Genomic DNA, 26,230 nt, shown 5'->3' with positions numbered 1-26,230 from the left:
ATCACACCACTCACTATAAAATGTTAACATGTAAAAGACAGGAAGCCTGTTCCAAATCAGTCCAAAAAAAAAGAACATACAAGGTTTTGTTCTGACAGTCATTCTGTCTAGTTCTATTGAATGGCCTATATCCCATTTGTTCTAATCAATACATAATTTGAAGCACTACAATGCAGATGATTGAGCCATGGCTAAATTGAACTATAGCAGCTATCAGAAGAAAATGTGTTTCTTAAAGATGCTTTAGAGTCATTTTCACCACCATCTTCTAGGTCAGTTTCATTAAAACTTCATCACTCTGCCTCATTATTTTTGGAAGAAGAATTCCACTGATTTTGTGGCACGCTGTCAAAGTTTCAGACCATAAAGTGCACACTCCTCACTGGTCATGTTATTCAGTGTTGGATGAAATATGACACATGATTCATCAAAGAAAATAAGCTTCTTTCAGTATTCTGAGCGGGAACATGTGTAGCATGACTATAATAGCACTGCTTTTGTTGCATTGTTATCGCAAGGGAAAGCAGAAAGCGTACAATATATAATTGATTTCAAAAGTTGAAATATATGTAGTCAGACTATATATTCATTCAGACTTTATATTCATTCATTCATTGTCTGAAACCACTTATCCCGTTCAGGGTTGCGGTGGGTCTGGAGCCTACCTGGAATCACTGGGCGCAAGGTGGGAACACACCCTGGAGGGGGCACCACTATAAATTCATTCTAATCTTAACTATAATGCACCATTCAACCTACTGGACAAAAACGAAACATAAAATACATGTTCCTTAAATATTATAGAAGCCACATAATATTCTTCAAATATTACATTTGGAAAATAATTTCTCTTAGGATAAAGCCTCACATCTCCATTTTGTCTCTAACATTCGTTCATTATCTGTACCCGCATACCCAGTTCAGGGTCGTGGTGTGTCCACAGCCTACCTGGAATCATTGGGCGCAAGGCGGGAATACACCCTGGAGGGGGCGCCAGTCCTTCACAGGGCAACACAGACACACACGCATTCACTCACAGCTACGGACACTTTTTCTGGGATTACGGTTACTGTAGGAGGAAACCAGAGCACCCGGAGGAAACCCACGCAGACACGGGGAGAACACACCAACTCCTCACAGACAGTCACCCGGAGCGGGAATCTAACCCACAACCTCCAGGTCCCTGGAGCTGTGTGACTGCGACACTACCTGCTGTGCCACCATGCCGCCCATATTGTCTCTAACCTACAATTAATTTTCCCTTGAAATCTAACAATGTATATTCCTTCTCCTGTTAAATTATGATTTTTTAGACACTCATGTTTACTTAGACAATTAGCAAAACATATATCCAAAAGTGCCCAAACATATTCATTGAAACAGGCTCAAACAACCTCCACTGTGAACTATCTCATGGCAAAGCAAATAATTTCCTGTTATTCAGTTTGCTTAGATATCCTAATGTCTAATGTATCTTAAGAACTTCAGCAGTATTTTTTTTATACATATGAGAAAATTTTATTTCGCATCCACTAGGGATGAGTAAATTATTGTGGTGCATATCTAGTTATTTTCACATGTTGTGCGTATTTAAAACAGAGTGCCCTTGACATTGTCCAGCAGTAAGATGAAATTGTGCCTAAATTGTGCATACTTAAAATTTATGATTTGAGGACCCCTCTAGTGGACATATGTAAGTACATGGAACAAATTCAGAAGAATATTCAGTGAGTTGTGCTTTAGACAACTTCCCCAAGTGGATTAATCATTTTGTTTTATTTTGTCAAATCATCATGTATAAAGCATATTGACCTGCCATATTCTATATGAGTAACCAAAGCAATTCTATTTAATTTTCTGTGAATTTTCTGCCTAACTATTAGTCATTTTCTGTTTTACCCATTGGTTTATCTCCCCCAATGTCTGTCATTAGTCAACTTCCAACTGAACAACATATCACCAGCCTTGGGAGGCTAGGGGTGAATACATATTTCTTCCAAGACACGTGAGGCAAACTATAGCCTTGTTTCTAACTCTTTAGGACACCTAGCCTCGGATGGCTGCACGACAGGGGACTGAAATTGCTGTCTCCTGATGACAGGGGCCAACGCATAGACCACTGCACCTCTTGGGAGCCAACAAATAACACTTCATTATCGAAACAGCAAACACCTGATGATGGTTTTAAGATGTGTAAAGCAGCAGTGTGTATGTTTTACCTCAGTACAACTATCCTTTTGAGGAGGTGTGAAATGTTGTTCACAGCATGGGGTTTTAACTCCTCTGCCCCCCCTTTTTATTCTGATGTTTACTGCCAAAATGAACAGTTTCAAACACTCACTTTCCTTAAGATTCCTGCTCAGTACTGTATTTTCACAACATATCTACACAATTATTTTCAAAAGTACGCAAATGGAAAATTAAAAAACAAAACTGCTGATGTCATTTACATTTACATTATGGCATTGAGTAGACAATTGACAGTTGCAAAAAATTAATCTGATAAGTGACTGGCTCATGTAAACCCTGACTTCTCATTATCACTTTACTAAAATGTTTGTTAACTGGTTCAATGGATCATTCCCATCACCTCATTATCTCAAGTTATCAGATAATGATGTGCATGTAAACACACTCATTGACATCACTGTCAGAGCTGAAACAATAACAAGAACAATATTTAGAACATCCTCACAACTAAGGCTTTAGACATCAGACAAATCTGTAAGCAGAACAGCAGGTAAAGAATTTTTTGAATGTACATTTTTATAGACATTTATGAATGCAAATATTTTACTGCATATGATTTTATTTGTCTTGTAGAGTTTTACATGCCAGATACTTACATATTTATTTATTTTATTATTTTATTTAATTGACGTCATTTAACAGATGCTTTTATGCAGAGCGATTTACAAATGCCTTTGACATCTTGACATCTTTGTCATGAAAATATCCTAGTAAATACACATAGGTTAGATTTCAAATACCATTTAACTAACATGCCATTAGATACAGGAGTCAATGCCAATACCTAAAATGAGCTTATCTTACTTTAAAATTATAATTGCAGATATGTGGAGAAAAAACTGTAGTGAATTTCAATGAATTTTTACCAGCTCATGGAATCGCTGGGTGATGCGCACAATTTATTCAAGTAGACATTATGTATTAGACATATTTGAATCAAAATAAATTAAACCCATGGCTTTTTCAGAGTAGATGACTGCTACTAAAGGAGTTTCCTTTTGAACTTTAACCCAAAGTATTTCAGAAATGTCAGCATTTATGAATGTGCAAAATTATAAATCTACCTTTTACATAATTCAGCTACTGAAAAATGAATATACTGCAACCCCAGGATACCACCCTCAGTAAGCATCAAAAAATTTTATTCTCAGTCTTTTAAGTCTCTGCTACCCAGTGCACATAAAAGACTGTGTTTTTTTTTTAAAGAGAATCATACTTGAGTAGGGAAATTCAACATTTTAAGAAGTATTTAAAAATATAATGAGCTGGTATGATCAGGCTGGATAATATATTCAGATGAATCTAAATAGGCTAGTGCAATATACAAACCCTGTTTCCCAGGAAATTAAGATCTTAAGTAAAGTGCAAGAAAAACTTTGTAAATATAAACAAATTTTGAATTTGATGTCTGCGACACACTCAAGAATATCTACTTAAGAATTAAGAGTGAAAAATATATAGAATATTTGAGTTACATAGTTTTTAAACATAGTTTTTAAACAATTTTCAAAGCTAGACTATCTACTGTCCAAAACACTGGGAAAAGATTCAGGCAATCTGAAGAAATCTCAGTATGTGGGCAGGACAGAAAACCACTGTTTAATGCATTAACTTCAAGCCCTCAGATGGCATTACCTGAGAAACCATCATGATTCTGTGATAAATATAGACACATGGGCTCAGGAGTACTTTGGAATACCACTGTGACTTGATATAGTCCGTCGCTGCATCAATAAATGCAGCCTCAAACTGTACTATGCAAGAAGAAATCCATACGTCAACACTATGCAGAAATACTGCTGGGTTCTCTGGGTGTGAGCACATTTGAGATGGTCAAAAAAAGACCATCTGAAAATTCATTCATTCATTCATTCATTCATTCATTCATTCATTCATTTATTGTCTGTAACCACTTATCCAGTTCAGGGTCGCGGTGGGTCCAGAGCCTACCTGGAATCATTGGGTGCAAGGCAAGAACACCAGTCCTTGGGTGCCAGGGCACCAGTCCTTTACAGGGCAACACACACATTCACTCACACGCTCACACCTACGGACACTTTTGAGTCGCCAATCCACCTACCAACGTGTGTTTTTGGACTGTGGGAGGAAACCAGAGCACCCGAAGGAAACCCACGCGGACACGGGGAGAACACACCAAACTCCTCACAGACTGCCACCCGGAGCGGGACTCGAACAGGTCCCTGGAGCTGTGTGACTGCGACACTACCTACTGTGCCACTGTGCCGCCCACCATCTGGAAATGTGTGTTATTATCAGATGAGGTATGTCACTAATGGCGCAGCAGCTGAAGTACTATATCAAGCAATAATGGGGAAAAAAAACCATGGTTACAAATTTCATTAAAATGAAAGTTTGTTGTACCACAGTGAGTACTCTGCCTCTCTCTCAGCTTTTCTCAACTGTGTGAGTTGCAGACATCAAGCTCTTAATTTGATGATATTTACACAAAACAATGAAGTTAGTAGGTGAAAGCATTTGGCAAATACTTTCTTTGTATTTTTGTCAGTTAAGTAAATCTTCAAGAGTATATATGTGTGTGTGTGTGTGTGTGTGTGTGTGTGTGTGTGTGTGTGTGTGTGTGTGTGTGTTTCTTTTGCTAAGCCTGAGGCTCTGCATATAGGAAAAACAGTAAAAAAAAGCAGGAAGGTTGTTTACTGCATTAAATGTTACTAGCTAAAATGCCAAACTGTCATCTTTAATTAACTGAAACGAAAGAGCAGGCAAAATCCATATCCTACACAAATGCAGAAATGCAGAAAATTAGAGCTGAGATAAAGAGTAATGAGCAAAATTTTACTTTAAAATCTTAAATTGTTTGCCATCAAATACTCGGTAAGCTGTTGGGAAAGTCCAGTAAACAGGTATGTTTTTGTCATAAGGAATTCATTTGGGCCACATTCTAACATACTTTACTTATGTTGCCTTTCGTTTTAATTTTCAATTTTCAAAGAAATTTGTTAAGAAAGTGTACAAATACACACCTTTCGCCTGGCAGGTGAATGTAGTGAACCTTTAAAGTACAATGTTGATCCTCAAATCATCTTAATGCCTTTATTTCTTTGAAAATGCCCCAACCAGTACTTTTTGTATTTGTTGGACAGGCTTTTTGATCCAGAACTAAACCTTCAACATCAGTACCTGACCCCTTCTGGTTATATGCCATGAAATCCTTACAGCTATGTGCTAAAATCTAGCCTAACGACTGTTATTGCAACAATGGTAGGAAATAGTAATAGCCTTAATTTCGTATTATATATATATAATGTAGCAAACTACTATTCAAAATATATAAAATAATAATCACTGCTGTTTTCCCCTTTCTGCTATCACATACCTAATCAGCCATCCCTTTTGCTGATTCCAACAGAACCAGTGCCATGAGACCACTCTTGGTTTTATTTTTTTCTTAATCACATTCAGCCTTTTAATAGGGCTCACTAGACCCATTTCTGTGGTACAGTTTGCACCACAGCTTTTGTTCTGCAGCTAACACACAAAGATCCAGTGTCTTCCACACGGCTGGCTGCACTCAGTCTGAGCCTGGGCAGAGTGTCATCTTGGGTTTGAAGTTTGACTGCAACTAGTAAATCTGAAGTGAAGTGCATCACTGCAGATCTACAGGGCTATGATGTAGGTATACAGGAAAAAAGGTCCTGTAGGTCTTTTTGAACAAAGGTTAACTCTCCTTTTCTGTCAATTCACCTTCATTTCTCTCCCAGTAGTTCAACTTATAAACTTGATTTGTACCTATATAGGACTACTATTGTTTAGAAAGTAAAATAAAAACAATTATATGTTATATTTTCTCAGACATAAGCCCATTACAGTGGACTGTTTATCTATTTACTTTTACTGCAATATTTTACTTGTTTTATTGGACTTTTATGATTTTTATAATTGGTTTTAATTTAACTGTTTCTTCTGTAAAGCACTTTGAATTGCTTTTGTATGAAAGGTGCCCTACAAATAAACTTTCCTTGCCTTGCCTAGACTGACAGGCAGCTAACAGCATCCAAAATCTGCTCTTTTCCTGCTCTTTCAATTTCATTTCACAATCTTTGGATAATTTACAGTACATTCACACTACAAGGGGCAGAAACCAAATCAATCTCAAAAAGGCTTTTGTTGTAAAACTGTATGTGGGAGTAAATGACTATAGATTGTGTCCTCAGTTTTTCAGTGTGCTATAATTGCAGAAATCAATTTTTATTTTCTGTAAAGCACTATTTTTAAACTGTAAATTTAATGGATCAAGTCTGAACTACCTGAGCAAGAGTTAAACAGATTTTGAATAAGTTGAAATGACAATGTACAAAACCTAGTCGAAACACCATGGAAATCACTGGGATGGTCCATTTGTGAAATCAATTCATATATTATTGGAAATACAGCAACATCTATATTACAGATATTGAAGGGGGAAAATCTGCAGTCCTGACATTGCTACTGTTGATGGCTGCTAGATTACATCACTGAGTTAAATCCTTTAAAGTGATTGTATCGGATGTGGCATGGCCAAATGCATTCCAATATGAATTTATGTAATCTGCTGTAAGTGAGCAGGCTTCTGTGGTTTGATGTGATGTGGCAAATTACCGTGTAATCACTGTGTTTGCGGTCCCAGAGGCCAGAGAACTCAGGCTGGACCAGGCACTCTCCCTCTCCTCCTGCTTCCTCTACAGCTTCCTCTACCTCGTTCCTTCTCTCATCCTTCTCTGAATCAGAGGAGGAGCTGAAGTTACTCCTGGAGATGGCAGGTGATGATGCCGGGCGCTTGGTCAAAATCTTCTGTCATCACCAATAAGAATAATGATTAACAAAGTATATGCTCACTTTGTTTTTTATCTGCTTTTACTTACTTTTCTACCATACAGATTTTACAACAGCATGGCTGTTAAAAGTTAAAAGTGTCAAGGTGCAAACATGGGCTGCCTGCAGTCCACACTTTTCACCTTTTAAGCAGCAGGAAAAAGGAGATCCTAAACTATTGATCTGCTAATATCCAAGGTCAAACAAAAATGGGGAAATATTTCACTTTCAAAACTACAGCAACTGGTTTCATCAGTTCCCAAAAATAGTGGTAAACAGGTCCATTAAAAAAAAAAAAATTCAGACATAAACATTTAAATTTGAACATGTGTATAAATGTTCCTCTCAAACATTCATTCATTATCTGCAACCGTTTATCCAATTCAGGGTCGCAGTGGGTCCAGAGCCTACCTGGAATCATTGGGTGCAAGGCAGCTGGGTGCAGCCCCTGGAGGGGGCGCCAGTCCTTCACAGGGCAACGCAGACACACACACACCATTCAGTCACCAATCCACCTACCAACGTGTTTTTTTGGACCGTGGGAAGAAACCGGAGAACCCGGAGGAAACCCACGCGGACACGGGGAGAACACACCAACTCCTCACAGACAGTCACACCTGGAGCTGTGTGACTGCGACACTACATGCTGCGCCACCGTGACGCCTCCTCTCAAACAGCAATAATAAAATATTCCACTCATGTCTCAACAAAGAGAATTACCTGATCATGATATGTCTGGTAAGTAAACTTTTTTTGTAAAGTTATTTGCAACACAGTTGTCTTTAAATCTTTACAGTGCTCTAAAACTGTGAGCTACAAGAAGCTATTTACATTCTGTTATTTTGAAAATAGCAAAAAGTGATTTATTAATTCTAGCAGCTCTACCAATTCAGCTTAATAACTCATCAACTGATAACCCTCTGCTTTCTGTAACGTGGATGAAGGTATATGATAACATTAGATACCTCTCGCTTTGCTGCTGGTGGTGATGGAGGCAGAATGCTCCGTAACAACCTCTGCTCTCTTTGCTTCAGTGCCATACTCTGAGTCACAGGAGGGAAGAAGATCACACGTCGTTTCTCCTGTTTCTCCTTCTCTTCTTTTTCCAGGAGCAGTTTGGACTCAATCTCCAGCCGCCTGGCTTTCAGCCTCTCCCGGAATTCCCTAAAATAATAAAAAAAAAAAAAAAAAAAAAATATATATATATATATATATATATATATATTTTTTTTTTTTTTTTTTTTATTTTAGGGAATTTTTTTTTTTTTCCCTGCTGGGCAACTCACACATTCACTCACACACTCACACCAATGGACACTGTTGAGTAGCCAATCCACCTACCAAAGTGTGTTTTTAGACTGAGGTAGGAAACCAGAGCACCTAGAGGAAACCCATGTGGACACGGGGAGAATACACCAAACTCCTCACAGAGTCACCCAGATCGGAACTTGAACCCACAACCTCCAGGACCCTGGAGCTGTGTGAATTGTGTGACTTCCAAACCACCAGGTCTCAATATTATAACAGAGGAATAAAATGAAAATTTGCCATTTTCTGAGAACTCCTACTCTTGTTTTCTGTAGAGGTCTTCCTGTGCTTTCTGCAGATACATGATTTTGATGCTGTTCATTCCTGCTGTTTGAAGTGATTCTTTCTGACGTTTCTCATCCTGCTTCAGCTTCTGCAAGCGGGCTTTCTCCTTGGCCTGTCTAACACGCAGCGTTTCCTGGAAACAGACAAATCGGGAAAAAAAACATTGTTTATAATGGTGATAATTTTGGCTTCATGTCTCATGTGCATATCCAGTAGTTTACGCAATGCAGAGTAACTTCCAACTGATCTTGGCTGGCATCAGTCTAAGTCCAATTGTTTTTCTTCTTATTTATTTTTGGAAATGTATCAGGAGTGTTTTTTTTCTCTCTTCATATATCAAGACTTTGTGTTGAATATATCATTATATATTAAAGTCTACAAGTCTTTTTTTGCACAATTATGCAACAATAATTCAATATTACATCAAAGCTACACAACACTAGGCTGACCCACATTTTTTAAACTGGGTTGTTAAGAATGCAGTATGCTATAAAACTGAAATATAGCTGTTTACAACCAGAGGTGTTATAAAGGAGGAGATGATGGTCCTCAACATGTAACAAGATGCAGACACTAAGGTTCATTCCATAGTGCAGTAAATATGTGTATGCAGTATATTATCGTTTTTAATTTGACAGAGAAACTCTGTCTACTGTGAACTATGATGTCTGTAGCTGAACAGATTACACTGTTGCCTTCTCTTTGGATCATTTTGCTTGGCTTCTATTTAAATGAGGAATGAGGCATGACATTGTTTCTTCAATTCCTGATGCCTGTAATTTTTTAATCATCTGTCTGAAACCTGACACTGTAGTGTTAAGGTGTCCTAAAGCATACATATAATAACATGTTTGGCTGTAAATATTAGGCATGATAGTAGATTTTCAGTTATATATATCAAAGAAATAAGTAAAGTTCTCTTCACACTTCACTACACTGACAGATTCCCTCTGAAATACTCGGCTTCAGTGAGCTTCACATGTTAATTTATTGAATTCTAATACCCTTATCTACCTGAGAGGCAGCTATATTGGCCTTCAGTGATGTGGCTGCCTCCATCCTCCTCTTCATAATCTCTTTCCTCTTTTCCTCTCTCTCTGTCTCTTTCTGACGCATCCTTCAATGAACATATAACATAGATATTTTATTAAAAAGGAATAGATGTAATGTTCCCAGTTTTACAGCATTAAATTAAGAAATGAAAATGTAATCTATAAGTTAAATTTGAAATGCATTTATAATATCAGATAACTGAGATAGTAAGCATGAAGTAGATTAGTGTCTCTGATGCTGTCTGTATGAGAGGTGGAATCAATAGGTTGTCATTGTGGGTGGAGGAGCTACAGAGTATCTGTAGAGTGAAAAAGAAGCTGGGTAAGTTTACTGGAGCTTTGACTTTGATATACAGGCACTGGTGGCACTGGTGGCACTGTGATTTTAATGCTATAGAAGTAAAATTATTGTAATGAATAATGTGTATCAATAGTAGCTTTACTGGTAGCTAAGCTGTCAGCAAGCTGCTGTATTTTTTATAAGAAAATATTTACAGTGTAGTGTGTCTATGTGAAATCTCTGAGAAACATTCCTTTATGTGTGTAGGTCACCTGCTGAGAGACTGTTTGAGGAAGACCACTGCTTTCCGTCGGCTTGTTAAAGCCTGTTCCCGTCTCTTCTGATCAAGCTGTGCCTGTTCTCGCAAGAACTTCTCCTGTTTACTGACACACAATAACAACTCTGTCTGAATACACCTTTGGAATTATCAGAATAATTGTGTTAATAAGTCCTTTAAATTTTAAAGGCTCTTGCTTAGTCTAGTGAGATTGGATTCTTGGATTATCTAAAAAGTGTTAATAAAATATATCATTCATTCATTCATTCATTCCTGCATTTATTTGCTGTCTGAAACCACTTATCCAATTCAGGGTCGCGGTGGGTCCGGAGCCTACCCTGAATCATTGGGCGCAAGGCGGGAACACACCCTGGAGGACGTGCCATTCCTTCACAGGGCGACACACACTCACACCTACACACGCTTTTTGAGTCGTCAATCCACCTACCAATGTGTGTTTTTGGACCATGGGGAGTAACCGGAGCATCCGAAGGAAACCCACGTGGACACGGGGAGAACACACCAAACTCCTCACAGACAGTCACCCGGATCGGGACTTGAACCCACAACCTCCAGGTCCCTGGAGCTGTGTGACAACTTTGTGAGGTTAAAAGTTACATTAAAGTCAACCTACTAGTGCACAGGCATATCACTTTCCTCACTTTTTGGCACGCAGCTCTCTCAGTCTGACTCCTCTGGCAACATCTTTCTCGCGCTGGATTCGCTGATTGTATTTCTCCTGTTTCTGGGCCTGGAACAAATTTTCCTCCTGCTCCACCTTATGACGCAGGCCAAGGAAGCGACCCAGCTCTACCTCCACCTCACAAAGCTCCAGTCTGTATCAAACATCCACAAAAATGTTAAAGGTACCACTGTGTGAAAGACCTGTGGCAAGGAAGCAGTGGGCTCCTTTGTCAGTAGACACAGACACACACATATTGAGAATGGTTACTGCACAATAATCTACCACAGTAGGACTACCTGACAAGTCTTAAAGTTACAACTGTCTGCTACAGTGCTATAGAACATATATCCTAAGGGTGGCTTCTAAGGTTTTAATTAAAATTGCTTCATGGAAAAAGAAAGGAAGAAAATAGCCATTAGTAGAATGATGAGAAAGAGAAACAGACTGGTTTATGGGCTATTTTAAGACTGATGATGTGTGAATAGACTCATTAGCTAACTACCATGAAAATGAGAAGACGGGAAACCCTAGTGGACAGTGTGGAGGTATCAGACTTACTCATGTTCCTGTAGGACCATGGTTAGATGAGCTTCTAGCTCCTCCTCCCCTTGGAGCTGAGCACACAGACGTTTATGCTGGGTTCGTAGGCGGAACACGGCAACGCTGCAGAGGGATGGAGAAAGAACAGATGCTTTTTCTCTTCCATCAACAATGGATATCCTTTTACATATCGTTGTTGTTAGACACAAAAAGACCTCAGAAATGGTAACTTTACAGGAGAAGGGGATATATTCACTTTTTTCAGTGCATTTGTTTATTTATTTGGATAAATGGAGCACCAACCATATCAAAAATCAGTGAAATAAGACAACCCAATATTTCGTGGCCTACCTAAATCAGTAAACATGAGACAAAAAGGGCTTGACCCTGATTTTCCTCCCCTTATCTCATAATGTGATAGCCTTTCTGAACAGGGCTGCTAAAATAACGGTGCTGTGGTCCTTTATCCTTGTGGTATTTTGATCAAAGCATGTAAACCATGTTTATGTTTTGAACCCAGGGAACTGTGGTAACTTGTGGAAAAGGGCAAAATTTTGTCACCTTGAATAACTTTCAAAAGTTGTTACCATAACTGTACACTTTAAGAAATGATGAGAGTAGAGATGTTCTGACAACAGCACTAATTTTTACCTGTTCTCTGCTTGTTTCTCCCTCTCGATATCTATTTCCAAACTGTCCCTCTCTTCCTCCAGCTCGGCCAGGTGGAGGAGACAGGCTTTCAACTCTTCCCTGTGGAAAGTACAGCAGACAATTTGAAGGTTGGCTTGAGATTGAAACGGCCCACAAAAGCTTTTGATGGCGAAACCCAGCTTTCCAAATTAGTTTCAAAAGACTTTTTTTTTCAGCAGCAGTCACAGGGGGGCTGGAAATTAATCATACCTTCAGCTCACTGCAGACAGTAGCATTTAGAAAAGCGACTGACAAAATGCTGTATGTTTTTCCCTCACTGGTATCAAACAGAGTTTGATTTTGAAACCCTATAGCTCCTACAGAGATACTTGTACAAAGGCTATGGCTCACTTAAATGTATTCGCTGCTAAACCACATAACAATGTGGAGGCTGGATTCTGCAGTCTTGCTCTATATTTAACCCAATCTTACTTAACATGCTGCCAGCACTATATTCAGAGACTTAAGATGAAGTCCTAGTCCATAGAAAAATTCATTAAAATCTACCACATTTCCTATCACTATATAAAAGAAGCATATTTCTGCCTTTATTGATAGATGCACTCTGATAGATTCTGACATTCAGAAATGAAATCCACACATCTAAGTCAACTGAAATATGAAGTACATTTTTCATAGATTAATCGTGTAAATGGCAAATTAGAAAAAAATGTGACAAAAATCTTTGGGACATCACATTATAAAAAGAGAATAGAAAAACAAGAGAAATTGCATTGTATGTTCTGCCAAAATGGATAAAATGCACACAAAGAAGGCTCAAGTATTCATGGCAGATGAGAACATTTAGCTATTTAGTTATGAGAACAATTAATTCCTTCAAGAAATATTTTTCGAATATATCTTCTATTTTTCCATTTTTCTTCTATTTTTGATATTATTGTAAATAACAATATGTTTTTAATTATTTGCCTGGTTAAATTAAAAGTGTAAAACAATTTCTTTGGTTTACAGCTAAACGTCCATTTTCAAAATTATATATGAAACTCATAAATGAGGATATTTACTGGACATTTAAAAATGACTGGACATATTGGATAGTAAATTAAATAATTACATTGTACAATTTGTCAACCCTGACTTCTAAGAGATTATTAAACGTAAACAGATGAAAATAAATGCTAGAAACCAATAATTGCTTAGCTGGAAGTAGGTAGGAACAAAAACGATCAATGCTTCTCCCAGAAACGCACAATATATAGACCTTATTAGAACAGCGATGCACAAGGGTGGTGATTACATCACAGCATTAAAAAACCCAGATCCTACATAAGGCAATAGAAATACCCCATTCGTATGACTGCACGCAGCATTGTGTCTCATGGCAGCATGTTCTGGAATTCTGACAGCATGTTTGTTCCATGCTGCTATTGAAATACAATGTGACCTCTGAGTCGCTCCATCCACCCACCTAACAGCTTCTCCACGGCTTGTGCTAAAGGCTAGAAGCACATATGGAAACACATTATGTCAGGTGAATATGATGAATTTTTTTCTACATATACCCACCAATTAAAATGCAAACTGTCCTGCTGTTAAGTAAATAGGAGTTGGAGGGAGGGGAAGGGTCATATTTCATAGATGATGTCCTGTCTATGTACATGTATGTGTGCATTTTCAGACCTGGCCTTTAACACGTTGAGCTCCTTCTGCTTGTAAAAGCTGTCCAGCTGGTCCAGGTTCTTTCTCAGCTTGAACATCCGTGTGCTGTCAACTTTGCTTCTCCCTCTCGCATCAACCTCCATATCTCTAGATTCACTCACCCCCCTGACAGGAAGACAGGCTGTCATGAAGGTACATACATGCTTCTGGATATTTTTATACACCAGATGGAAAATAATAGACTTACCATTCTGGGCCCTCCAAATCCAAGGTATACTCAGCGGCAAAGTCAAATGAACCCTTTAACTCGTCCTCCCATGCTCCATCTTCTTCTTCTTCATAAGTGGAGACCATGTTTGATGGAAAGAAGTATGTAAAAATGTATTACTGTGTCTTTGTTTGTTTAAAATGAATTAAAATAAACATAATAAATAAATACATTTTATAAGATATTTTTAAGGAGATTAGATATGATTGAGGGAATATCTAATATATAAGTGGGGGAAAATATTTCACAAAAACTTTTGAGAAATTATTGAACAAATGGGACAACCAAGAATCGGATGACCCCTAAAACTGTCTGTGTTAGTTACATTGTAAAAGGTATATTTTTGTTTTTTGAGACTTCAGTTCCAAAAAAAAAATAAAATCCTCAGGAGTTTCTTAATATCCTTCCACTCAAACTGCAACATGTGTACCAGTGGTTTGCTTGTACCCTAGGACACAGAGCATCTTCTCAAATATGGAACCTCAAAATGTGGGAAACTCTGGTAAGGGGAAACCAAACTGTAGGAACAGGGTGCTTCTGCGTAGGGTCACACCTTGCAAGAGAAATATCGACAAGTCAAAAGAAGCGGGGTACACACCACATTTGCTCATCATTGGGAACCAGTGCTCTACAAAGCTTTGCAAACCTAAGTTCATATTGTTCATGTTACTGCTTGTCTCAGGATTGCATGTTTGGGTTCTGCAGAGTGCGAGGCATTCCCTCCCTAAACAACAAGGCTACCCTGTTCCTTCAGGTTCAAGGTTTCGCTTGATTCTCAATCACGTCACAGTCCTAATGCTGGGTCTGTGGTAGGGCAAGCAGACCACTGGTAACAGTGGAGGACAAATTAACACTAAAAGCAAATGTGGCTGTCTAGAAACTCTTACAGACAAATGAATGAGTGAAGTACAAACAAAGTAGCTTGTGTTATCAGATTAATAAACTATTCACCCTCAGAATCACTGGATGTGTTCAAGATCACATGAATTGTGTGGGAAAAAAAAAACACCTCCGATTATTCTGTATCTATTACTGTATCTAATAATCACACCCAGATCATCTACTTATACGTTTGTCTGTTACTCACCTTCTGAGTCCTCATCTGTCCAGGAAGTTTGTGGGGGATCATGTTCAGGTGTTGATACTGGTTCTTCCGGAACATTCTCAGAGATATCATACTCCATTTTGGTATTAACTCTAGGTGCAGAAAAAACATATCTATGAGTCTTTAGTTACAATTGCTGAACTGAAGTAAGAACAGCTGGTAGCCTCACATGTAATTAACACTTACACACTTCTTTATTCTGTCATGTTTTTGAGAGGACACTACACTAGTTTCTGACACCTCTCTGTTAGGAACTGTTGTTTTTCCTCAAATACCAACACCTTGCATGTACATATTCCAAATTAATTACTTATAAATATGTTTAAAAAACAGATAGCCTACTTATACTCAAATTACCAACTTCGTTAGCTACGTTTATTTCTATATTTGACATTATTTTGTGACAGTATATTTACATAAGATTTATTAAGCTGACAATATTTTACCAACTCTGCTTAAAGGCCCCATATTTTTATTATTAAAGAGTTTGAAGTAGTGTGAACTTTGAATCAAAAATTAATCACAGTAATCTTACAATACATATATATGACAATTAGCCTTTTTTGAGTCTACTGCAAGTATCAAGTTTACAATTCTGCTTTATTCAGTTAAATAAATGTTCAAGGGAATTAACAAATCACAGATTCTTGCTCTTATTGCAGTTGTTTTTGCAACCGTTTATTATATTAAATGACAAATATGTACTTTGTTTTGCAGGTGAGCCAATCAGAACAAAAGTAACAAATCATTGTTACAGGCACAGGAACAAACAGCTTCCTAACGCCTTCAGGCAATAGAGAGGAAAATGGTCATGTAAAAATAAATGATGTACCTTTTTTTTAATTTATTCACTCATTTTAACTTAACCTAAGTGCTGTTAACTTCCATCCATCCATTATCTGTAACCGCTCATTCAATTCAGGTTCACAGTGGGTCCAGAGCCTACCTGGAACCATTGGGCGCAAGGCAGAATACACCCTGGAGGGGGCGCCAGTCCTTCACAGGGCAACACATACACACACAGTCACACCTACGGTCACTTTTTGAGTCGCCAATCCACCTACCAACGTGTGTTTTTGGACTGTGGGACACCCGGAGGAAACCCACGCGGACAACACACCAACTCCTCATAGACAGTCACCTGAAGCGGGAATCTAACCCATAACCTCCAGGTCCCTGGAGCTGTGTGACTGCGACACTACCTGCTGCGCCATCATGCTGCCCGTGCTGTTAACTTGAATTGGTTAATTAAGACTGCATCTACATCTTTAAATCTTTAAATTAATGTTTCTGAGCAAAGATGCTTTCAAATCATGATCAGCTGAGGAACTGTTATGGTGGGTTGGCTTAATGATTTATGGATTTTCCACATTTACCATAAACCACTGACATATCAGTAGTTTTCTTGGGCACTATTTAAATGTCAATATGGAAAATTTGCACCAAGTAAATTTGGGGAAACGGCAACCTATCTGTTGGAATTATTTAACTTACATAAAACACTGTTTGTGCTAAAATAAATTAATTAATTTTCCATAGGTGCAAATGTGTGAGTGAACCTGTGAGGGTTTGTCCCCGCACTGTGCCCAGTGATTCCGGGTAGACTCTGGGCACACCGCAACCCTGAACTGGATGTAAAATCAATTTTACAAACAAGGCCCCTTCCACTACAAACCAGCAATCGCTCACGGTCCTGTGAGCCAGCACTCTGGCACTTCGAGCCAGAACTTCATGCCACTATAAGCCAGAGCTCCATGCCCCGCAAGTGAGCGTTCCATGCCCCATTTGTGAGAACTCAGTGCGTGGACATCTGGCACCCCATCCCTGGCAAGCTGGTGCTCAGCACCCCACAAACAGACACTACATGGCCTGCATGAGGGCGCTGAGGGCTTTGTGAGTGAGCTCAAATCATATTGCTCCATATAGCTCTTTCCTTCCATTCAGTACCTTTCAGCTGACCACCTTTTTTCAGCCTGTGACAAATAATGAGAGCACATGTACGTAATGACGTCTAAGGAAGTCTGAAAAACTGCCACCAAATCCTACCTGACAGCTCTGACTTTTGCAAGAATATTTTAGGCTTCACAATGAGACTCACAGCAGCAGAAGGACACAATTTTATACTTTTTTCTTTTTCTTCTTCTTGAGTCAGTAATGTGATATTTTTCAGTTTTAAGAAACAAATCTTTAATATAATGAAACCATCACTTTAGTGAACTTTAGGGAGTACTAAGCCATTTGAGTTTTAACCCTAGATTAACGACAGCAACTAGCTTTAAGTTAAGAAAATGTTTAATTTTATCGGGAAAAAAATAACTATACGACTAAGACATTTTATTTGCTTAAATGTTACATTATCTATAGAAATTTAAGTTTATGTCGTTGTACTTCACCGTCATTTTCTTTAAAATTACTGTTGTTTTTTACTCACCGTTCTGTCTCACCTCTGACTGGAGGAAGCTGCTTCTGTTTGCTGCGTTTCCATGGACACGGCAGTCACACACGACCCAAATAGCGCTGTTCTTGGATCAGTTTCATTCGAAGAAAAGTGCTGGTAAATTATATTTTAAAGGCGAACCACCGTTTCTGGATCTGTGGGAGTATATTCACAAACGAGATTTCAAATGACTGGAAGCAGGTTACATTTTATGTGTTAGGCTTGAAATACACTAGTCTGTGTCCAAAAATATGTGGACAGATATTCATTTCTACTTCTGAAACAAAAGCTATTGACAGGTAGTTTGTATAGTTTGTATTTTTTTTTTCCACCAGTAACATCTTTAGGCTATATGCTGAAGCATTTCTGTTAGGATTTGATGCCATTTAGCCTCATAAATATTAGTCAGGTGCTGATGCCAGATGATAAATTTTGGATTGCTAACGTATGGAGAGATTAGCTAGTCTCAAAATACCTGACAAATGCGTAAATGTTAATCCATAAATGAAACACACGTCACAATTATGTTTCACTATTCACAAATAAATATATCCCAATCTGTGCCTCTATGTTTGCAATTTGTACAAATACAGTTAAATTCATAAATACATGTATTTATTTAATTTATTTTACATGGATATATCATAATTTTATGCATAAAACGGGGACTTCTTTTTGTGTGCGGATCGAGTGAAATGCGACACAAAAATACGTCACGAAAAACAGGCGAGTGACTTGATCAACAAATGCAGATTCAACAATTTATAAATGAGACTGTGTCTTCACAAATATATGCAATGTAAATTTAAACAAATGTATTTATTTTCACATAAAATTATTACATATCTATGAAAACCATAAACATTTATTTATGCATTTAACTGCATTTGTACAATTTTCAGACCGTGAGACACAGATTGGGGTATATTTATTTTTTAATAATATTTACACTTTTTTTTTTGCTCCCATTTTTCATGAACTGACCTCAAAGATTTACACAAAAGGCCTTTTTCTCTCAAATATTCAAACTCTGTTAGTGAGCACTTCTTCTTTGCCAATTAAGATAATCCAATATCAAGATGCTGATTAGACAGCATGATTATTGCATAGGTGTGCCTTAGGCTGGACACCATAAAAGACCACTCTAAAATGTGCAGTTTACTTTTACTGTATTGGAGGGTCCCAGGGGTGTCAGAAAACCAGCTAGTGTCTGCTGTGATCACCATTTGCCTCACTGAGTGCAACACATCTCCTTCACATAGAGTTGATCAGGTTGTTGATTGTGCCCTGTGGAATGTTGGTAAAGCCCTCTTTGATGGCTGTGCGAAGATCATGCTGCTACATGAGGTAATGGTCGTAGATGAATGGCACAACAGTGGGCCTCAGGATCTTGTCACAGTGTCTCTGTGCAGTCATCAATAATATGCACCTGTGTTCGTTGTCCATAACATAACATAACATAACATAACATAAAATAACATGCCCATTCCATAACACCACCGCCACCTTGGGCCACTAGATTCACAACACTGACATCAGCAAACCGCTCACCCACACAACACCATAAACACAGTCTTCACAGGATTCATTTGTGAAGAGAACACCTCTCCAACATACCAAACGCCATCGAATGTGAGCGTTTGCCCACTCAAGTCAGTTACATCTACAAACTGCAGTCAGGTGGAGACCCAGATGAAGACGACGAGTATGCAGATGAGCTTCCCTGAGATGCTTTCTGACTGTTTGTGCAGAAATCCTTTGGTTAAGAAAACTAATTGTTGCAGCAGCTGTGCAGGTGGCTGGTCTCAGAGAATTTTGGAGGTGAAGATGCTGGATGTGGCAGTCCTGGGTTGGTGTGGTTACTTATGGTCTGCAGTTGTGAGGCCAGATGGATGTACTGCCAAATTATCTGAAATGCCTTTGGAAACGGCTTATGGGAGAGAAATGAGCATTCAGTTCACAGGCAACGGCTCTGGTGGACATTCCTGCAGTCAGCGTGCCAATTGCAGGCTGCCTCAAAACATGCGACATCTGTGGCATTGTGCTGTGTGATAAAACTGCACATTTTATTGTGGCCAGCCTAAGGAACACCTATGCAATAATCATGCTGTCTAACAAGCATCTTGATATGCCACATTTTTGAGGTCCAGCTCATAAAAAATAGGAGCAAAATCAAAAGTGTTGCGGTTATATTATATATATATATATATATATATATATATATATATATATATATATATATATATATATGTAATCATTCCTTCCAACCTACATAGAAAGCGTTGCTCAGGAATAAATATAGAAACAACAAATCAATATCTCCAGCTGTAGGCACAATATGGCTTGCACAAGATCATAAACTGAATTTCAGTTTCATGGGTAATGGACCAGAGCGAAGACAGAGAGGCAGAGTCTGTGTGCTTTTTTAGAGGCCTTTCTGTTTCTTGTATTTATCATTTGAATTTAAAGGTGGTTTTACGTTCTAACTAGTGCAACTGAACATTAAATATGACTAACGTGATTTAAAATAGATATTTCGGCAATGGCATCAGCACAAGTGCATTCTGTGCCTGAGAAACTTGTTTGAAAAACCATACTCTGGGACAGGGTGTCTGTCTTTGTTTTTGTGTTTTGCTTTCTTGTTCACTGGAGATTGCCTTGACTAATGAAGTTGTGCGTTGATGGGGATTCGGGCAAACTTGGGTGATTGGCTATAAACTACAATAACAGACAAGCACCTTTAAGTAAAAAAAATGTTTGAAGATTCGGCTAAGTGTGAACTAAAAAAAAAAAGAAAAAAGAAGAAGAATGTGGGCCTGTGTGGTTTTGTGAAGCTAGAAGAGTTATAAAATGTTCCAAATTAATTGTCCTTATTTGCCATTTTAGATATGTGTCTGCATCAAACACAAATGAAGATGACACACAAATAACAGCTTCTTCTTCTTCTGTATTGCAGCGGCATAGAAGAGGTGATAAGGATCTTCCTCCCCTCAGCAGAATTTCCAGAGCATGCAAAAAAGAGCTGAATAATCTGAAAAAGATGGTTTCACATTAATTTATTGCATTATTTCACTGATTGAAGATTAGAAACTTCAGCTACAGCCATCTTTCAAATGGTTGTGGATGTAGATTAAATTAGTTTTGGATGATGTGTGTTTGTGTGGGCCTCAGCATAGTAGGCTTGGTGTCTATGAGGCAATACACTTTATTTCTTCAATTCTGATATTTTGCTCAAATCTGATCATGTAGTCCTTGATTATGAAAAGTAAAAAAAATACATTGTATAACTAAAGTTTATTTTTGGAACATTACTGTAAGGATTTAGTGGCATTGAGAGATAAGCGTTAGTGAGATCAGGTATGGATGTCTGAAGATTAGTTCTGGATCAAAAACATCAGTCCCACTCATGCCAAGTGCAAAGGGAGGGGATTTATACCCCTCTTGCCCACGCTAGGCATTGATCCTGGTGATTTTACACTCATGCAGCTTGTCCAGACCGTTACATTTCATTTTATTTATTTCTAAGAAGATAAGCAAGCTTGTGCATGCAAGCTTGCATAGTTAATTATCTGTGTCCAGAGTGGACATGCCCCTAAATAGTTTGACTAGGGTCAGTCAAAAGTCACATTCATTCATTATCTGTAACCGCTTATCCAATTCAGGATCGCAGTGGGTCCAGAGCCTACCTGGAATCATTGAGCGCAAGGCAGGAATACACCCTGGAGGGGGCGCCAGTCCTTCACAGGGCAACACAGACACACACATACATGGACACTTTTGAGACGCCAATCCACCTCCCAACGTGTGTTTTTGGACTGTGGGAGGAAACCCACGCGGACACGGGGAGAACACACCAACTCCTCACAGACAGTCACCGGGAATCGAACCCACAACCTCCAGGCCCCTGGAGCTGTGTGACTGCAACACTACTTGCTGCGCCACCGTGCCGCCCCAAAAGTCACAGGACACCCTTTTCTTTGATATGTTACATAACCACGTTCCCATGGGAAAAACTTGCCCTTGATCTAATATGGCAACTTTCCAGATGTCGGCCACGTTCTGGACATAGCCTAAAATATAGGCCCCCTCACCCATTACTGGCTGGGGTATTCAGATAAAAGGGTGTCCTGTGAATTTTGACTCATCCTGCATTGTATTGTAATTTTATGTTGTAGACCATAAGCATTAAAAACATTATAAACTGCCATAACACAATGCCTTGGGAATCAGGCAGTTAATCATTTAATATAAAACCTTCTGCTATTTAGCTTTCAGTAGCATTAAATGCTTCAGAAATCAGGTTCATTTCTATCACCATTATTATGAACAAGTCTGGTTCAAAAGCTTGTTAAACATATTAAAACACATTAAAAATCTGATAAATCAGTTCAATTCATTTTTAACCTGATAGCCTACTTTTTATTTCCCTGGTGACTGCTTGCAATCATATTACTGGCTTAAAGCCATCTATGTCTGTTACTATGTCACTATCTTTCTACATTTGTTGTCAGACAGAAACAAATCTGCCACCATGAATCCATGTAAATTGATGCTAAAATGTTGATACTGGGAACCCCTGGCATATTTTAGTGTTCACACTATAGTTCACACTGTCCACCTCCAAAAAGTGTTTGGTTCAGCTTTTGAATCTCCTATATTAATTTCACTGCAGAACATTGCTCTGTATTTTCAAAAGTCTATAGACACCCATTAAAATCAGTGAATTCAGCTATTGTACATTAGGTGCAACCAATGAGGACACAGATGTTCAACTGCATGCACAGCTTCTATATTCAGATACACTGAAGGAGCCATACGTGCTTAGACAGTTATCTGTCTAGGGTTTTCCAACATCTTCTTTCATGCCTTCCCAGAAAAAGGGATTTTTAGTTCAGTTTCAGATGAGCAAATATCCACAGATTTTGGGCCAACGGTGCATTCGTTCATTAAAGAAATGTAAACAAATATAAATTGTAAAACACTTTAAAGGTATATTGTGATCTGTCAATGCACCGAAACATTACAGTATTTTACAGACAATTTTCACCAGTTAAACCGGGCCAGTGGATCTAGGAGCACATATGAGTGTTGTAAACAAATTAGATGTGTCACATTTTAGCTAAATAAAAAACAGATTTGTATTATTCAGACATTGTAATGTTAACTGAACAAAAGTCCAGCATTCTTTGTCCCATTTGCTGAACAAGGGGATAGACAAACTCTGCAAGAACAGCAATTATGCTAGAGGCGATATAACATCAGCGAAGAAACTGAGTGGTCAAGAGGTCTCATATGAAGAGCACAGTTACAGTTCTGACGAGGGATCCGATAGAGCAGCCTGTAATGCGTCCTTCACTATGAAACACTTGCGCTACCCTTGGGCCTGAGACATAGAAACCAGGGCAGGTAGAATTGTACGAGAAAATGCTGGCTGCGCTTCAAACCTCCTGAGAAAAACAGTGACACAGATTCTCTCACCAACAGCTGATAGCTTCCTCAAAACTGTACTGCTGTACTGGCTCGTGTTTGGCGGATGACTGAAAGAAAATGCAAGGTTTTCTTATCTTGGTGACTTGTGTGAAACTGGAAGACCAGAGTAGTGCTGACATGGCCAGCTCTAGACTACCCCAAAACTACAACAATAATAATAAATACGTTTTTCAGCGGAATATGTCTCAAAGTCTTTTGGTTAATGTTTTTTTATATGTAATACAATTTATGGATCTGACTTGTAACTCATTGTCTTACTCATACTTAGTAAGATGCTTCACTCACACACTGGCTCGCTCATATGCAACAAGATGCTTGACTCACTCACATTTAAATAGACGCTTGACTCTTTCCCTCACTTGCTCACTAATTTTTCAAGATGCTTCACCCACTGATTTCATTCACTTACTCATTAGTTCATTCACTTAGTCCCTCATTCATATTTAACAAGCCTCACTACATTTTTTTTCCTTTTTCATTTCATTTCCTGACTTATCAGCCGTCATTGCCAATTCACGTTGATAGCTAATATTCCCCTAATAACACATGATGTCACCAACCTGGAAATGTGAAGGCAAGCACATGCCTCCTCAGCTCAGCTCAGCTGCTGAATGACGCACCACACTCAAATCCACAAAACAACCTAGAGTCATCCATTGGAGAGATGTTTCTGGAAGATGTAGGTAGGATTTGTGCTCAACAGCATCTTACATACATTTTATGAACAGGTGTCCTACCAATGACCGGTTAATTATATCAATTGTAACAACTGTGTGTAGGATTAGTAAGGTTTTTGCCTGTGGTTTGGTCTTCTCACCCATTATCTATTTTGAAGGACTAGAAGATAAGGTAATTGTGTGGTGGACATTTTTTTATGGGTTGGCTGTCCTCAGAACAGAAGTGAGAGTCTAAATACTAGTAGTCCTGATGTTTATGAGCCACATTGTGTGACACCAACATGTTAATCCTGTAACCACTCACACCTCCATTATTTTCATCAAGAATACTTATCCAGTGCAAATGCACCATAAACATTACTGAAGTAAACTGGCATTACCCCAACATTATCCCTGCATAAAACTAATCCCATTCGAAAAGGGCTTTATATAACAAAAGGCTTTACATGGGGTGCTATTCAATGCTTTGCATCAGTGACACCATGTGTTTTTGTTATAATTTTAAAGAATTTAAAGAGTTCCAATATTTTATACATATATATATCATATACAGTTTTAACAGATGTCGTCTTACACTAAATATTTGGCTGATATTTATCTGATATTTATTTCATTTCGCATTAAAAGTCAGTACTGGATATAGCTAACATTTAAAGGATCACTATATAGTATTTTACCTTAAAGTTACAGCTTCAAAATCATTGTGATGTTAAACTGATCTGTAATATGAAGAACAGAGCTTGTGTTGTTGCCATTCCAGGCTCAGTACTAGAGAAACTGCACTCTAGGAAGAGGGTAGAAAATCCCCACCACCAAAGTGCTGTAGACGTGAATTACACTCTCCAACGATAGGGGGAGCCCAGGAACAAAAATGCCAAAACGTACCTTGTGTTCTTTTAATGGAATATCAATGGAAACAGAGGGCAAACAGATAAATAATATGTGAGAAACAGAGTGGCCCTCTTGGTACATTGATATCACTAATATGGATGTTCCATGCACTATCAAGTGATAAAAATACCTGGAGTCCAGAACTGGCCTACATAATAATAGAAACTCATGGTACAGCACAGGAATAACCTTCTTTAGGAATGACATACTGTAAGGGCAAACGTATATGCCAAGAGGGTCCTTTCTAAACTACCAATTATCTGTGAATAAGAGATAGAATGAATAAGTATGTGGGATAAACCTGCTAAAAAATTTAATAATGCCATTTCTGTGATATTTCATAAGTTAGTATGTCAATCCCTCACTTATTCCACAGTCATACATGTAGATATGACTCACAAATCTCACAGACACAGTTCACAGGTAGACTTACAGAGCTAAACACATCACACAAAGTGAGAATGTGCAATTTCAAGCTAAATTTGTTTCAGGACTCAATTCCATCTAGATACATTTTTTTGGCCCAATACAAATAACAACTGGTAGATGCAATTTCTGGAAGTAAGCATTAACTGAATCGGTCATTTATATAGTTATAACAGGTAGATTTTGAGGTTTACTCCCTTATATGCACAAAAACATTATCTAATTCTAATTATCTAGCCCCCCAGAACATGCCAGGACATGTCCACACTGACTTGTAACAGATTATAATGAAGCAAACAAACCTGAAGGAAATCAGCAGAGTTGTCCAATACTAATGAGTGCACTCTGCAAAGACAGCAGAGTTGTTAGGATACAGTTTGTCAGCCACTTGAAAATTAGTAACTAGTGTGTATTGCATGTCTCTGTACCTTTCATTAATTAGTTTTCCATTTGTAATCCTGCAATAGAAAAACGGAGAACGACACTATTTTGAATGATGTATCATTGATTTAAGGATTTAAGGTTTGTTTTCTACAACATAATGAAATTAAATACAACAAAATACGAAAAAATGAATACGAACAAATATAAATTAAAAATAACGAGATTTTTACATTCCTGCTTATGGCTAATTATGGGTTGAGCTGCAGATTTGAGCCAGAACCTGACGTTACCGCTAATAGCGCCATATATTTCGAAACGGAGGAACTTATTCTGCTGGTAGATTAAAGATGACCATACTTGACCCATATCACGATTAAAAAAACATATGGTCAGGGATGGCGCAACATATGCTGGGATTTCTATGAACAGGGTGTACGGAGAGGTGTTCTAAGGCTAATATAAGTTTGCGAAACCGCAGCAGAACCGTGACATTTATGTAATACGTATACATCTGTTATCTTCCTTTTAGGTATGAAGAAACAAAATATCAATTTATGGTGAAGTAAAATCAAAATATTCTAATTTTACATGTATTTGATGCTTTGGAAAAAGCAAAAAAAAAAAATTTAAAAAAATAAATAAAATAAAATCTACATTCTCTGGTATTGTTGATAACATACAAAATAAGGAAATGGATCATTCTGCGTTTTTCTATTGCAGGAATAGAAATGGAAA

General features: G+C 38.1%; 1 protein-coding gene across 8 annotated transcripts in view; it reads right to left on the bottom strand.

The window, feature by feature from the left end:
* The window catches only part of cfap74 (cilia and flagella associated protein 74), a 68,255-nt gene extending 50,589 nt beyond the window's left edge, over positions 1 to 17,666 (bottom strand). For 6 of the 8 annotated variants that reach the window (XM_066643999.1, XM_066644003.1, XM_066644002.1 and 3 more), the window contains exons 1-12: positions 17,622 to 17,666; positions 15,173 to 15,282; positions 14,065 to 14,152; positions 13,839 to 13,982; positions 12,159 to 12,257; positions 11,526 to 11,630; positions 10,945 to 11,118; positions 10,278 to 10,388; positions 9,688 to 9,790; positions 8,649 to 8,806; positions 8,046 to 8,244; positions 6,868 to 7,059 (exon numbers count right to left, since the gene is read on the bottom strand). In XM_066643999.1, coding sequence (XP_066500096.1) covers positions 6,868 to 7,059; positions 8,046 to 8,244; positions 8,649 to 8,806; positions 9,688 to 9,790; positions 10,278 to 10,388; positions 10,945 to 11,118; positions 11,526 to 11,630; positions 12,159 to 12,257; positions 13,839 to 13,982; positions 14,065 to 14,152; positions 15,173 to 15,269 — 1,470 coding nt within the window. In that variant the 5' untranslated portion in view covers positions 15,270 to 15,282; positions 17,622 to 17,666. The remainder of the gene's footprint in view (positions 1 to 6,867; positions 7,060 to 8,045; positions 8,245 to 8,648; positions 8,807 to 9,687; positions 9,791 to 10,277; positions 10,389 to 10,944; positions 11,119 to 11,525; positions 11,631 to 12,158; positions 12,258 to 13,838; positions 13,983 to 14,064; positions 14,153 to 15,172; positions 15,283 to 17,621) is intronic. The other 2 variants (XM_066644000.1, XM_066644001.1) reach the window with 2 other exon arrangements.
* Positions 17,667 to 26,230: the final 8,564 nt, after the last annotated feature.

Source organism: Hoplias malabaricus, chromosome 14 (assembly GCF_029633855.1).
Source record: "Hoplias malabaricus isolate fHopMal1 chromosome 14, fHopMal1.hap1, whole genome shotgun sequence".
Taxonomy (NCBI): domain Eukaryota; kingdom Metazoa; phylum Chordata; class Actinopteri; order Characiformes; family Erythrinidae; genus Hoplias; species Hoplias malabaricus.
This window is presented reverse-complemented; position numbering and strand designations above follow the sequence as displayed.